This window comes from Uranotaenia lowii, chromosome 3 (assembly GCF_029784155.1).
Source record: "Uranotaenia lowii strain MFRU-FL chromosome 3, ASM2978415v1, whole genome shotgun sequence".
Lineage (NCBI taxonomy): Eukaryota > Metazoa > Arthropoda > Insecta > Diptera > Culicidae > Uranotaenia > Uranotaenia lowii.
This window is the reverse complement of record NC_073693.1, coordinates 23,183,149-23,196,280: the sequence shown is the minus strand read 5'-3', so window position 1 is coordinate 23,196,280 and position 13,132 is coordinate 23,183,149. Positions and strand designations below refer to the sequence as shown.

General features: G+C 33.9%; 2 protein-coding genes across 5 annotated transcripts in view; one reads left to right on the top strand and one right to left on the bottom strand.

The window, feature by feature from the left end:
- Positions 1 to 13,132, bottom strand: part of LOC129755150 (ras-interacting protein RIP3) — a 430,486-nt gene that overhangs the window by 65,130 nt on the left and 352,224 nt on the right. The gene's annotated exons all lie outside the window — the stretch shown is intronic.
- On the top strand, positions 1,703 to 13,117 carry LOC129755154 (uncharacterized). The gene is made up of 4 exons (XM_055751509.1): positions 1,703 to 1,960; positions 10,042 to 10,133; positions 10,210 to 10,375; positions 10,467 to 13,117. The coding sequence occupies exons 1-4, from the start codon at positions 1,795 to 1,797 to the stop codon at positions 10,595 to 10,597; spliced, it is 555 nt and encodes a 184-aa protein (XP_055607484.1). The 5' UTR covers positions 1,703 to 1,794; the 3' UTR covers positions 10,598 to 13,117.

Sequence of the window (13,132 nt, the reverse complement as noted above, 5' to 3'; positions counted from 1 at the left end):
TAAAAATCAATATCTTGGCGCTCAAAGTTTGATAGACTGCTATCTTAAATGAGTTTGTCAAAATAAACCTATTTCACGTGGAATCTAGTGATATGTATGTATCGATGAGATGAGGTACAAACATTCTTGAAGAATTAATATATCAGATTTCGTGATATGCTAACATCAATCAGTTTGTTGCAGTTTGAATATAACAATGAAATCAAATTTTGGAAAACTTTTTTTCGACAACTTGGTTGAAAAAAAAGATGGACATTTTGACTAAAAAGCGGGACGGCGGATCATTTTTGAAAAAAAAGCGGGACATGTCCCGTTTTTGCGGGACGGATGGCAACCCTACTTTAGTACCTCTTTTCTGTAGTGGCTGCTTGCCAAATCTGGCGAAAACTTTACTGGTCCTTTTTGAGATCTAATGTACGAAAAAAAAACCGTTTTTCCGGCACTCCTCATTGTACATTTCGGAGTCTATGGTCTTGTTTTTTCCAAAAACCGGGGTTTTTCATCCGCAGCTACAAATACCTTGCCAGATCAAACCCTTTCTTGCATACTTATGGGCAAAAACGAATTTGATTTTGGCGGAGACATCACCCCGACTAGTGGATTTGTAAAATTTTTGGCCAGGAAGTCACCCAAAATCCATCTTCACGTACGTTTCGTCATCCATGAGGATGCATCCGTCGTACTTCGTGGGAACCTTGTTGTATAACTTCCGGGACCGTCCTTTGGCTTCTACATTTTTCTTAAACGTCCGGTTTGGTTGCTTACTGGCCCGATAAGATCGTATTCCTTCGCGCAGACGATTCCTTCTGACGGTGCACCGGTCGGCATTGATTTTCTTGGCGATGTCATAGTCCGACTGCCCTGGGTTTACCTTGATCGTTCTCAACACCTTAAAATGCAGTTTCCGATCCTTAATTCCACTATGACGCTGCACACGGTCGATTTGACCATCTTTACAGATTGTGCGATTTTTGAACCCTACCACGTCGGGTTTTTGACGAGGGTATCCAAAATTAATTTTCGTCTCGCGGCTTTCATCACGTGTAACTTTTTTGGAACAAAACGAATCGTAATGAAATTTTGAGCACAGATAGAGGAAACATTTCCAAACAAAGTACTGTCAAAACATTCCAGATCCGACAACGAGGAGCGCAATGGTACAATAAACAGTGCGTCCAGTTTTTGGATGTTTCATGCTTTATATTCTCCGAAGTCCAAACTAATCACCGTTACAGTAATAAGTTGTTTAGTTGTCTCAATTGTAATCATATTAGGTTTAATCAAGAATATTTTAACCGTATGAACCAATATTCACATCGAACTAACAGCGCTTTAAAACCCTCGTGCCACCAAAACAAACTCTTCATCGCAAACCAATATGACCGCACGCGTATTTTATTTATTCTTAACGCCGATTTTATTAATTTGAATCCTAATCTGAGACTACCGAAATTACGACATATTATGTACAACATACCGAAAGCAACGGTGCAAAGACTCCAGGTCTGTCGTGAAACTAGTTCGCAACCACCATCCACGTGCCGTCGAGATTTCGTTCTGTTATCAACCGAGAATGCACGTACAAAAAATTCTCATCCAAGTCTAGCAAGAGTCCTATCTGCCGAAGCACAACGATAAGAAAAATGGTAAAAAACTGGAACCATCCTTGTTATACTAAGAGGAACAATTCGGGCCAGCCGGATTCAGTGACCAGTGTAACAGTAGCCGCGATCGGATGTGCAATCGTAATCGATCCGAGCGGAATTAAGTCACATACCCATTGAAGAAGAGAGAATGGTCGAAGGAAACAGATCGTCTACAGTGGTGAGCTTCCTGCTGAGTCCCCGGCTTTATGGGTTCATCGTTGGAATCCTAAGTTTGTGGGCCATGCTGGCAGCCATTTCCGCTTCCGTTTATCTGCTGGTGAAATACGACGACATCAGGGAGGTGCCGGAAAGTTGTAAGTCCAACAAAGATTTGTTTTTAATACAGTTTAGATAAGTTTCCTTTCTTAGGCACAATGTGTGTAACTATAAAATGGTAGTACCACGTACTTAGTTAATTATTCAAAAAAGCAACGAACACATTCCATTAGCGTTAATCTGTCAGAGTCATTGGCACGAATCGAAGCTTGTAATCTCGCTTGAGACAAACAGTATTTGGTAGAGTTGTCATCAATTTGACTTGAGATTATTAAACAAAAATTTTAATGAAGCACGTGAAAGATGCAATTGAACAACATGCAATCAGTAGAAAATTGGTCATTCTGTAAATGTTTGTTTTGTAGCTCCTAATTGAACGGCATTTCTGTTTAATATTATTTATTATTGTTTATTATTATAACATACTCCGTATTCTTGTATTCTAACCATCCTTACTGTATCAAACTTATAAAATTCATCATTATTTTCGAAATTAAAAAACTCCAACGTTAATTATTGAAATTTCCGGAGAAGGCATTTTCGTGGGTACATGCAGTAGGAACTGAAAAGCAAGAATGGCCACAGCAGACATTTGCACAGTGGTTCAGCACGGAACTTTACCATGACAAAATGAATTTCGAAAATACTAGGGTATTTTGGGGAAATATGCACCTGCTAAGGAAAAAGGCCGAGTATGCGGAGTACATAAGCTCAAAACCCGAATACATTGTAACATGTTCTCTGTATTTCTATTTGCTACTCATATTCTGTCAAAAAAAACTACTTTATAATATAAAAACTAAGAAAATATTCGATTTTTTGCAAATGCTTCTCATAGCAACCTTTGAAATCATTGGATGTGAAACGCCCTTGTGTAGGCAAGTAATGCTCCAAAATATTGGATCAAACCGACTCGAAAACAACACAATGTTCACAGTGAAAACAAATTAATTATTTTAATAAATTTGTAAAAAGGTGCAACTTTTTTTAAGTTGATCTTCATATGAAAACAAGTGGTTTTTAAACATATTACAACCAAAAAATGAATTATATTGGAATTTTTGACTTCATTTTCCACTGTGTCGGTTTCAAGGAAATTTTTCTGCTGCTATTGACGACAAATTAAGTGAACTGATTGGATTTTCAGTGCACGCTTTTCACTGAAATCCGATCGAAACTTACAACTATTATGCATTCTTTCAATAATTTAGAACTAAGCAAAGATGAAGATCTATATATTATTTTGATAATCGGTCTGTATTCATAGAAAACGGCTCTCCAAAATCCAGAGTAATACACGTGGTTTTGTTTACATCTTATCGAACAGCAACAATAAAAGGTGGGCGATTTGTCCAAAAACCGATTAGGGCATTTTGATCGGATATTCAAAGTTTTTTTTTTTTTTTTATTTACATAGTATTCCGTCTTACGACATAACTTGACGAACATAATTCCTAAAATTCACTCGGTCCATGGCAACCGTTCTCCAATTTCTCGGGCACCCCACGTTCGCCAGATCACGCTCCACTTGGTCTAACCACCTTGCTCGTTGCGCCCCCGCTCGTCTTGTTCCTACCGGATTCGTGGCGAACACCTGTTTAGCAGGACAGTCATCCGGCATTCTCGCAACATGTCCCGCCCAGCGTATCCGGCCAGCCTTCACCACCTTCTTTATACTGGGTTCGCCGTAGAGTCGCGCGAGCTCGTGGTTCATCCTTCGCCTCCACATTCCGTTCTCCTGTACGCCGCCAAAGATGGTTCTTAACACTCGTCGCTCGAATACCCCGAGTGTACGCAGGTCCTCCTCGAGCAATATCCAAGTCTCGTGCCCGTAGAGAACAACCGGTCTAATAAGCGTCATATACAGGTTACACTTCGTGCGAGGGCTAAGTCTTCTCGACCGCAGTTGCTTGTGGAGTCCATAGTAGGCACGACTTCCGCTGATAATTCGCCTCCGGATCTCACGGCTGGTGTCATTGTCTGCGGTCACCAGTGAGCCGAGATAGACAAAGTCTTCGACTATCTCCAGCTCGTCGCCGTCGATCGTGACCTTGTTATTACTGGACAAGCGGGTTCGGTCGGTCTCGGATCCGCAGGCCAGCATGCACTTCGTCTTGGACGTATTAATCATCAACCCAATCCTTCCTGCTTCGCGTTTCAGTTTGCGGTAGATCTCCTCCACCGCCGCAGATGATCTGCCGACTACGAATATTCAAAGATTAATAAATCTTCTGTTATAAGGTATTTTTTAGCAAAATCTTGTACTTTTTAAACTGTTATTTTTCGAGTTGGTGTAAACTAAAAATTTGTAATACATATGACGGGATTGTATGGTTCAAATATCAATTATTTGATTTTGAAATTATAGAAGAATAAATTCGAGAAAAAAATTTCAAAGTTTGTTAGTTTTCTATAAATTTTCACACATTTTAAGACTCTTTGAAAAAAGGCATACTCATCGAATTTTCGTCGTTTTTTGTTGCCTGAGTCCATTGCGATGCAAAGATAAACAATTTAGAACTTTTGACCAAATTTGTAAAAAGTATTGTTTTTCCAACCACATTTGAAAGATTTTTTGTACAAATTGTACTAGAAAAGAGAAGCGTTTATTTAACACTCTTAAGGGGGGAGAGTCTAACACTTTCAAAAAATCGATTTTTTTATTTTTTTATTTTCTTATTGTAAAACATTTGAAGAATGTTGTGTCAAATTTTCAAGTCAATTGAAGCAAAACTGTAGAAATTATAGGCCTTTATCTCCTCCTATCTAATACTGCAAGAAAGCAAGAGCAGAAACTTCAAACGCGTTTTTCTCGAAAGCACATTTTTAAAGTCCGTGGACATCGTCATTTGAAAACTACTTATCCGATTCTTTTCAAATTTGGAACATATTTTCTACATATAAAATACCAGACCCCAACGTTATTCTTTTTTTTTACTTTGGGGAGATTTTACAGATAAAAAATGGCGGATTTTTTCGTGAAAAATCGTAGTTTTTACTTCAAACAGCCAGAAAAATTTCATAAATTTTTTTTTAAGTTAAATAAAAACGTTGGGGTCCAGAAAAACATCTATTAACAATATTTTGCTCTGATTTTTTGACTTCAGATGATTCTGTGCTGAGATACAGTGTCAACCGCAAATCCTGTTTTCTAAAAGGCATAATCGAAAGTGCTCCGTCACCGGCTCATTTTTCAATATTTTACTACGAAAAAATTACTAAATGTTCTTTTAACAATGCTTTGTATAATGCAAAAAATTTGAATACACAATACAATCTGACCTGAAGCACATTTGTAACATCTTTTTCGTTATTCCAATATACTGAAGAACTGGGATTTTTAGAGACCAAGTATGTTTTATGAAAATCATTACCAAATTAACGGCAAAAAACCAAGAGTAAATTTTAGAAAATCGGTTAGTTGATAAATTAAATCCAGAGAAACAAAGCCAAAGTTGGACGGTAAGATTTTTTTTCTATCGAAAGTTCCGAAATAGTAGTGAAAACTATCATTGGACCCCAAAATATTTATACATCGTCGGATAGAGGTATTTTTGATAATTTAAAAAATCAATAAAATACTTAAATTCAGCAAAGTTATCATAAGATATGAATATTTCAAAAATTAATTGTTTTTCGGATTTTCTTTCTTTCAAAACCAGATTTTGATAACCTATTTTTGAAATGTAAAGTGTTTTGAATAAAATACCTACACAATTAATCTAATATCATCAAAATCGGTTAACATTGACGGACAGGAAATTGCCAACAAACGGATTTCTTGGGAACATAACTAACGAACGCTTCTAGATACAAGCTTTTTTTTTTCGAGAAAAAACAATACGCATTTCATTTTATACAAATGGTTGGAAGACATTTTTCTAAAATGAATTCATTCACAAAAGTTAGAGCCAAAAATGTTTAGAACTGGGTTAAATTAATATATTGTGTGTTGATTAGTTGGAGAAATCCCAGATAAACGCCTGAAAAATGCATTTAAAATTCTATTCTATTCTATTTTTATTTATTTAAAGAGGATTTTAACCTTCGTGGTCATTCACCCTCTGTATCGAGGAATTGGTTACATTTAAGTTTTTAAAGCATTTAAAATTCAAATTTAGCTAAAGATAATAAAAATACCAAAAATACACAATAAATAAGAAAATTAGTTACTTAAACTATTTTCTTACTTATGACCATAACACAGACTTGAGTAAAAAACAAATTTTACTGTAACGATTCAAAATGAATCAAAATCAAATATTCAAATCAATACTATTTTTTTTCGGATGTCATTAATAAATGGTTCAAATAGATGTTCTTTATTCTGAATTAGAAATATGCTTGAACATAAATTTTAAGCAATCTAAACAAAATAAATTTCAGAGCAAGTCAGAAATAAATCATGAATTTGGAAAAAAAATCATTCCTTCTAGATTTGAAATTTAAGTTCTCGATCAGGAAAAAAATTTCCATTCTGAATTTAAGAGAATTTATTCAAAACACATACCTTGTAAATAGCTAATTTAATTTGATTTGATAAAACGATGAATATATTGAATTTTGTTCCTAAAGTGCCAGTGCTCAAAACTCTGACTTTGATCATTTTTTTTAAAATTTGTTTCGTCCAGTCATCTAAATAAAAGGTAATGTCTTTGCAGTTCACAATATTGACTTTATTTTTTTATAATAAAATATGTTCAACTCATCATTCAAATCTTATATGTACTAACGAAGTCTAGGTTGGGAATTGAATCCTTGAACAACCATTTTGAAACTGATAAAACCAAAAATATGTAATTGCAGGTACTTGTTTTAAATGCTGAGAACATAAAACAAATACTAATTTAGTTAATATTGTGCAGCTGTAGTGGTGCAACTTCGAATTACTTTTTGAACATTTAATAGACTAGTTTAAAATCAAGATCGATAAAAACGAATTAAAATAATAAAAATGAAAGAAAAATTTAAGATCGAAATATGTTGTCGCCGTCAATTTCAATGATGGGTTGAAGACAATGTTTTTTTCTTTTTTTTCTAATTAGATTGAATGGGTTCTAAGAAAATAATGTTTTCAGAACACAAAAATTCTGAATTGGGAAACAAAGACAAATTTATCTAAATAATTGAAAAATTTAAACAGTGGGACTGTTTAATCGTGGAAATTGGTTTGAAAATTAATTAGCATAATGTAGAAAGAGTTTTTAGAAAGGAATATTTTCAATAAAAATATCTAACCATTTTAAAATCTTAATGTTAAAATTTAATAGCATTTTGTGTGCCTGTGTTTTAATGATTGTGATTTGAAAAATTTTAGCTTCCTGAACTCGAAACTTTTGTTAGATTTTGTTCCTCAAATCTAGTTTTGGTAATATGTATTTATTAGTTTAAAAATTAATCAGATCTGAATGAAATCAATCATTGATAACTGATAAACCAACAAAACAACATGGAAGACAAAAACTGATTTTGAATTGGCCAAACTTCAGAGGAAAAATTGATGTTTTGTAAAATTCTACAATTTTTATAAATTCGCTAAAATATCATTACAAGTATTTTTGACATAAGAGGATTTTTTTCATTATCTGACGGGTTTGCACCGGGGGTCATCAGATCTTCCCCAAATAGGTAAATTTGGTTAGTTTTTTCGACTTAAAAACACATATACTTTTTCAGACTTCTAACATTTATATTTTTTCGGGTTAGATTTGGCTAGATTTTTTTGTAAATAAAATAAAACCACACTTCCAAGGTTCATAACTCTGTTCAATTTTTCAACGGAGATTGAATCAAATCAAAACGCATTGAACTTTTATCAGCTTTCCAAATAAAATATTTAAAAAAATTTAACGACCTTTACGACCACCCGGCAAATTGTCAGATACTCCCCGGTACTGAGTTTCTAAACTTTTGTTATATTTAACTAATGAGACTGGAATTCGATTTGACTTCGGTTTTAATAATATCCTAAATTCAATTTGGTTTAAAGTTACTTAAAAAATCGTTCATATTCTCGTATTTTACAGAGTAGCTAAAAGAAAACAAAAATAATACTTCTTTTCTTTTTTCGCAGCATTCAAAATTTCTAGCGGGCTTCTAGAAAGTATACCATTGTTTAAAGTCTTGATTTTTAATATTTTTGTAAGGTTATACAGTTTTGTTAGGAAAATGCATTTTTTTTCAAAAGATGTCCTCCTATTTTAAAAGCTATTTTAAAAATCAAAGCCGATAGAAGAAAAAAAAAAACAAATAATTGTAATTCGGATTCAGGGCACTCAAATTAATCAAAAATTAGCTCTTAAATTTTTTATTTCGGTGACCAATTTTTTAGTATGATAGTTTTGCTCAAACAATACATGAATACTACATTAAAAGTTTTTTTTCTTTACATATTTCATTTTTTCAAGTACTTTTACATTAACCGTTTTTCGTATTGAATAGGAACTTTTGAAAAACATCTTTTTATCTTTGAAATGAGCAAAATAGGCGACTTTAAATCTTTGAATTTGCTCAGAAATGTAATGCGTTTAGCTCATTTGATTCGAACATAGAATAGGTTTTTTTTTGTAGAAAACTTTCAAAATAAATCAAACTTTCCAAACTTAAAGAAATGGATTAAAATTCTACGGTTCAAATCTGATTCTTGCAAACAAATTCAAATTCTTGATTTTAGTTGAAATTTCACTGTTGAAAAAAACTGCACTATTAACAATGTTAAACAATACACAAAAATAAGAAATTCTTGGAATTTGTTTTACAGTAATATCACAAAAACAATTTTTTATTGAAAATCAATCATATCAAATCCTTTGGATGGTTTAAAAAAAACAAGTTTTTTGAGAAATCCACTAAATCTCTGTTTTAAATTTGTTGTTTATGTTGCTTGAATAACTTCAAAAAATAGTTTTTTGAAGCATGATAAACTCGTTAAATTTAATACTATCACACGTGTTGTTTGGCATCACTTCAAAGAGTGATATGACATGCCTACAGGTTTGGTAGTGAAGAATTCTTCCAGCATGATTTTTGGCAAAAAATAAAAGCATTTTTATAAACTGCCTGAAGAAAATTTCTTTTTACGATGATCCTTGAAGAATGAAGCTTCCAACTTTCGCAGCAAGTCTAGAAATAAAAACATAAATTTTATTTGATTTTTTTGCCCCTAGAGTTAGACACCACCATAAACATTTCTTCGAACCTAAGTGCGGGTGATAAAATAGGTGATTTTTGGGGCTTGCAAAAATCAAAAAAATATCTGCAAGGCGAAAAACTATACACTAACTTGCCTTTTAAATGATGGAAGCTATAATGAACGAATTTTTAATGTTGAGAAGTTCCTAAGTAGGTACAGGAGATTTTCAATAAACAAGCAACTTATGCTATTCACAATGACTTGGTGAAGAATTTGAAACTTTGAAATTGAAACCTCTGGAATGAATTATTTCTCCTTTAAAATTCAATGTTCAAAAACGAGATTCTATCAACAAGTAAGAAATTTTTAAAGAATTGTAGCAGAATTCTGAACCTGTGATTAGTTTTCGAAGTTTTGGCATTATATCTGAGTTAAGAGAGGATTTCTTGAATAACTTTACTCAATAATCAAAAATCGATTAAGAATTTTCAATTTTGAGTGAAGAGTAGAACACATCATTTGCTTTTCTGGATCCTCATGATGGGTATTAAAAACGTTTCCAATGTTTGACTACATAATGTATGTAGTTGAATGAAATGGTCATGCATTATTTTGCACGGAAGCTCGAGTTTTCAGGCCAGTAATTTTTTTTCCATTCATATCAACTTTGGTACAAAGCATGTTTCAGTGCATTTTCGGCATAGAGTTAGTGCCGAGCTGCATTGAAATTTTGTTACCTCTTCTGTGGGTGTAGATATCGTAAAACAGATTATAACTTGTAAGCTTCCGCTGTTGATTGTACTTAGTGTTCATGTACATTGTACACTCCCTATGTAAAAGTATATTTCATATTTCTAAATGATTTTTTTTTTCAAATTTTTTGTAGGTGGTTTTGGTTGAAATACAGTGTGATCACAAAATTGTCTATTATTGGATCTAAAACAATCAAGTAAAGTATGTTTCTTTTTTTCCAAATTCCAATTCCAGTAAAACCGTACTACAGCCATGCCACCGTCGACGTCGTTCTGATATCGCTAAGCTTAGTCATTGTCGCCATCTATATGATTGGCATCTTCAAAGTATGTATCTTAAATCGGCTAAATTTTTTTAAATTTCGCAATATTAACATTATTTTTAATAATTTTTTCTCAACAGGCCAACGAGCTCTATTTGATGCCGTTCTTAGCGCTACTCGTGGTGGACTTTTCGGTCTACATTGTGTCTGAGTCGATTGCCCGGATTAAGGTTGACCCCGAAAGTGAAATCGATGAAGCCCCAAACGGAACGGAAGGCCGGTGGAAGAAAAATCTCTCCGAAATTGGTTTGTTGTTTACTTTTTTTCGTTCGTTTGTTCAATTGAAGTCATTGATTTGTGTTTTATTCATTTTGTTATCTTTTCCTCTCGCTTGCAGTTGTATTCACGTTAATGTTCGTAACAGTCGTTCATCTCTATCAGACCTTCAAATATCAGAGGCACCTGAAGGGCCAAAGTTCAGCCGGCTATCGGTCCATTTCAGAGAACGACGAAACGGTGGGCATGTAAGGTGGAATTGCAGCAATTTTTTTTCGTGATTTGAGCACCGATCCGTAACCTAACTGTAAATATTATTGAAATGATATACTAACTAGACGTAACTGTTACTTGATATTAGAAAATACAATAGATATGCTTTTTGCATGTTTAAGGTCCCGAGAATCAATCCAAAAGTGATGGCATTCTTATAATTTTAAGATTAATTTAAGTTATTGTAAATTTCTACATCCATAGTAATCCTCGAAACCAAATGAATTCAAATTTACAGTTTTTTTCAGTTTTACTTCCTTAACTTGAAATTTAAATTTTCAATTCAGATTTCCTTTGCCTCCAACTGATTATTTTTTCTCAAGTTCAGGCCTGAGAATTCCTTATTACGCTCTCGACTGGAATTTTCAATGAACAGATCGGATTGTTTTTTCAATTTTCTTTTCGGAAAAGATATCTCTTACAACCTTCTGTTGACTTTTTTCCGCCTAAGCTCGCCAACCGAAAATCCGCCGGCCGCAAAAAATCGGCAAGCTACCTGTCCATTGAATTGTCTACAGGTGTACGGATGATGGGCTGAATGGATGGCGTGCAGAAAACATTGCTCGGTCCTAACCTAACCTAGCTAGTTCTCCACTAGGCTGTGACAGACAGCTGATGGCAATCGGTAGTCAGGCCCAAAGTCACGGTCACATGAATAAATGATACAAATTTGGGAACGGAGGCGTCAGGCGGGCGTTCGTCGATGGTGTGGAAAATTCATGCTTCGACCGGATTGTTTTTTTGGCGCTGGCTTGAAGCCGGTCGTGGGAGGATTTGTCGATGGCCTCTGTTTTTGGAAAACCGATTTAGGCGAACTTTATAACTCTCTTTTGAAGATTTAGAGTTTTATTGAAGTACTGTAAAATTATCTGATGGTCATTTAGTGATTTAGAAAACTTGTTCAAATGAAGTGCACGTTTGATGATTTGGTTATAGAAACATTTCTTTATCACTTGTTATATTATCGCAGTATTTCTGCTTGGATATAGAACTCGAAATTTATAGAAAACTAGCTGACCCGGTAAACTTCGTTTTACCTTCTAAAGTATAAATCGTAATAAATGTTTAATTTCATCTACACGTCCTTAACTGCATTGTGCTCGCCAATAGATTCTTATGGAAATTGTAACAAATAAAGTTTAATTTGTATTGGGACCCCCTATCATCAAAAGTGAGATCCTTGAAACTATTATACAAACCATCTCTGACCCAAAAAACCCTTGGATACCAAATTTCACTTCATTCCGACCGACCATTCATACGTGATGTTATTACAAAGAAAACGCCTTCATTTTTATATATAAGATGTGAAGAAGAGATAACTTTGTATGGGGACCCCTCTTTCATAAAAAGTGAGATTCTTGAAAGTATTATACAAACCATCTCTGACCCAAAAACCCTCGGATACCAAATTTCACTTCATTCCGACCGACCATTCATACGTGATGTTATTAAAAAGAAAACGCCTCCATTTTTATATATAAGATGTGAAGAGATAATTTTGTATGGGGACCCCCTTTCATAAAAAGTGAGATTCTTGAAAGTATTATACAAACCATCTCTGACCCAAAAAACCCTCGGATACCAAATTTCACTTTATTCCGACCGACCATTCATAAGTGATGTTATCACAAAGAAAACGCCTCCATTTTTATATATAAGATACTAGCAGACCCGGTAAACTTCGTCTTACCATGTTAAACTTGGCGTCTATTTTCCATTTTTTCTTTGCTGTTTGACTTTAAAAAAGCATCAAATCTTGAGTTGTTAATCGTCTCGCTTTCTTGAACATGTCCTAGTTTTTTTTACATATCCATATTTTCCATTTGCTCGAATTGTTCTGCCTAATTATCTCGGAATCAAATCTAAGAACTTCAACTCAATTCTACGGGTCTTTTCATAAATTACCAAAAAATTTGCGCCAATCAATCTTACATGCATTTTACATGAAAACTTTTCATTCACATTCGGATGCTTTGAGTATTGCCGAATGGTATCAGATATCAGCTTCCCGTTGCAAATTCGATTTTTTCAACACTCAACGTAATCATCAAACTTGGCAACCTCATGCTAAAAAAAATCCACTGTTTGAAACTTGTTCCATAAATAAACATATGTTGATTATATCTATGTTTCATTTATTGTATACCATTTAGTTGATTTACTCCGCTTTGCTCGAGTTCACTTTAAGGTTGAAGTCGAAATCAAAAGTTTCTCATTTATTGGAATTTATTGCATATGAAACTTTATGGAAGAAGAATTTTGAATATCGCACAATTTTTGGAATATTTCCCCAACATGCTGCCTAGCGCAGCACTTTTAGCTCCCGAATATTTAGCTTTGGATAGTATATTTTTAAGAACTGAAGAAATAATAAACATTTGAGAAAAGTTTTTAAAAACCATTTTCAAGCAGATTTTTGTTCACTATCCTCACCCTTGGAAGCAGTGGTTATTAATATCCATATTTTCATCAAAATCATGCCCAGAAATAAAAGTTCGCCCTTTTTTTATT

Bases quoted from the DNA above. Each gene is read 5' to 3' on its own strand.
- LOC129755154 (XM_055751509.1), top strand. From the start codon at position 1,795: ATGGTCGAAGGAAACAGATCGTCTACAGTGGTGAGCTTCCTGCTGAGT. The intron at 1,961-10,041 runs GTAAGTCCAACA...TTCCAATTCCAG, and splicing joins CAGGGAGGTGCCGGAAAGTT to TAAAACCGTACTACAGCCAT. The intron at 10,134-10,209 runs GTATGTATCTTA...TTTTCTCAACAG, and splicing joins ATATGATTGGCATCTTCAAA to GCCAACGAGCTCTATTTGAT.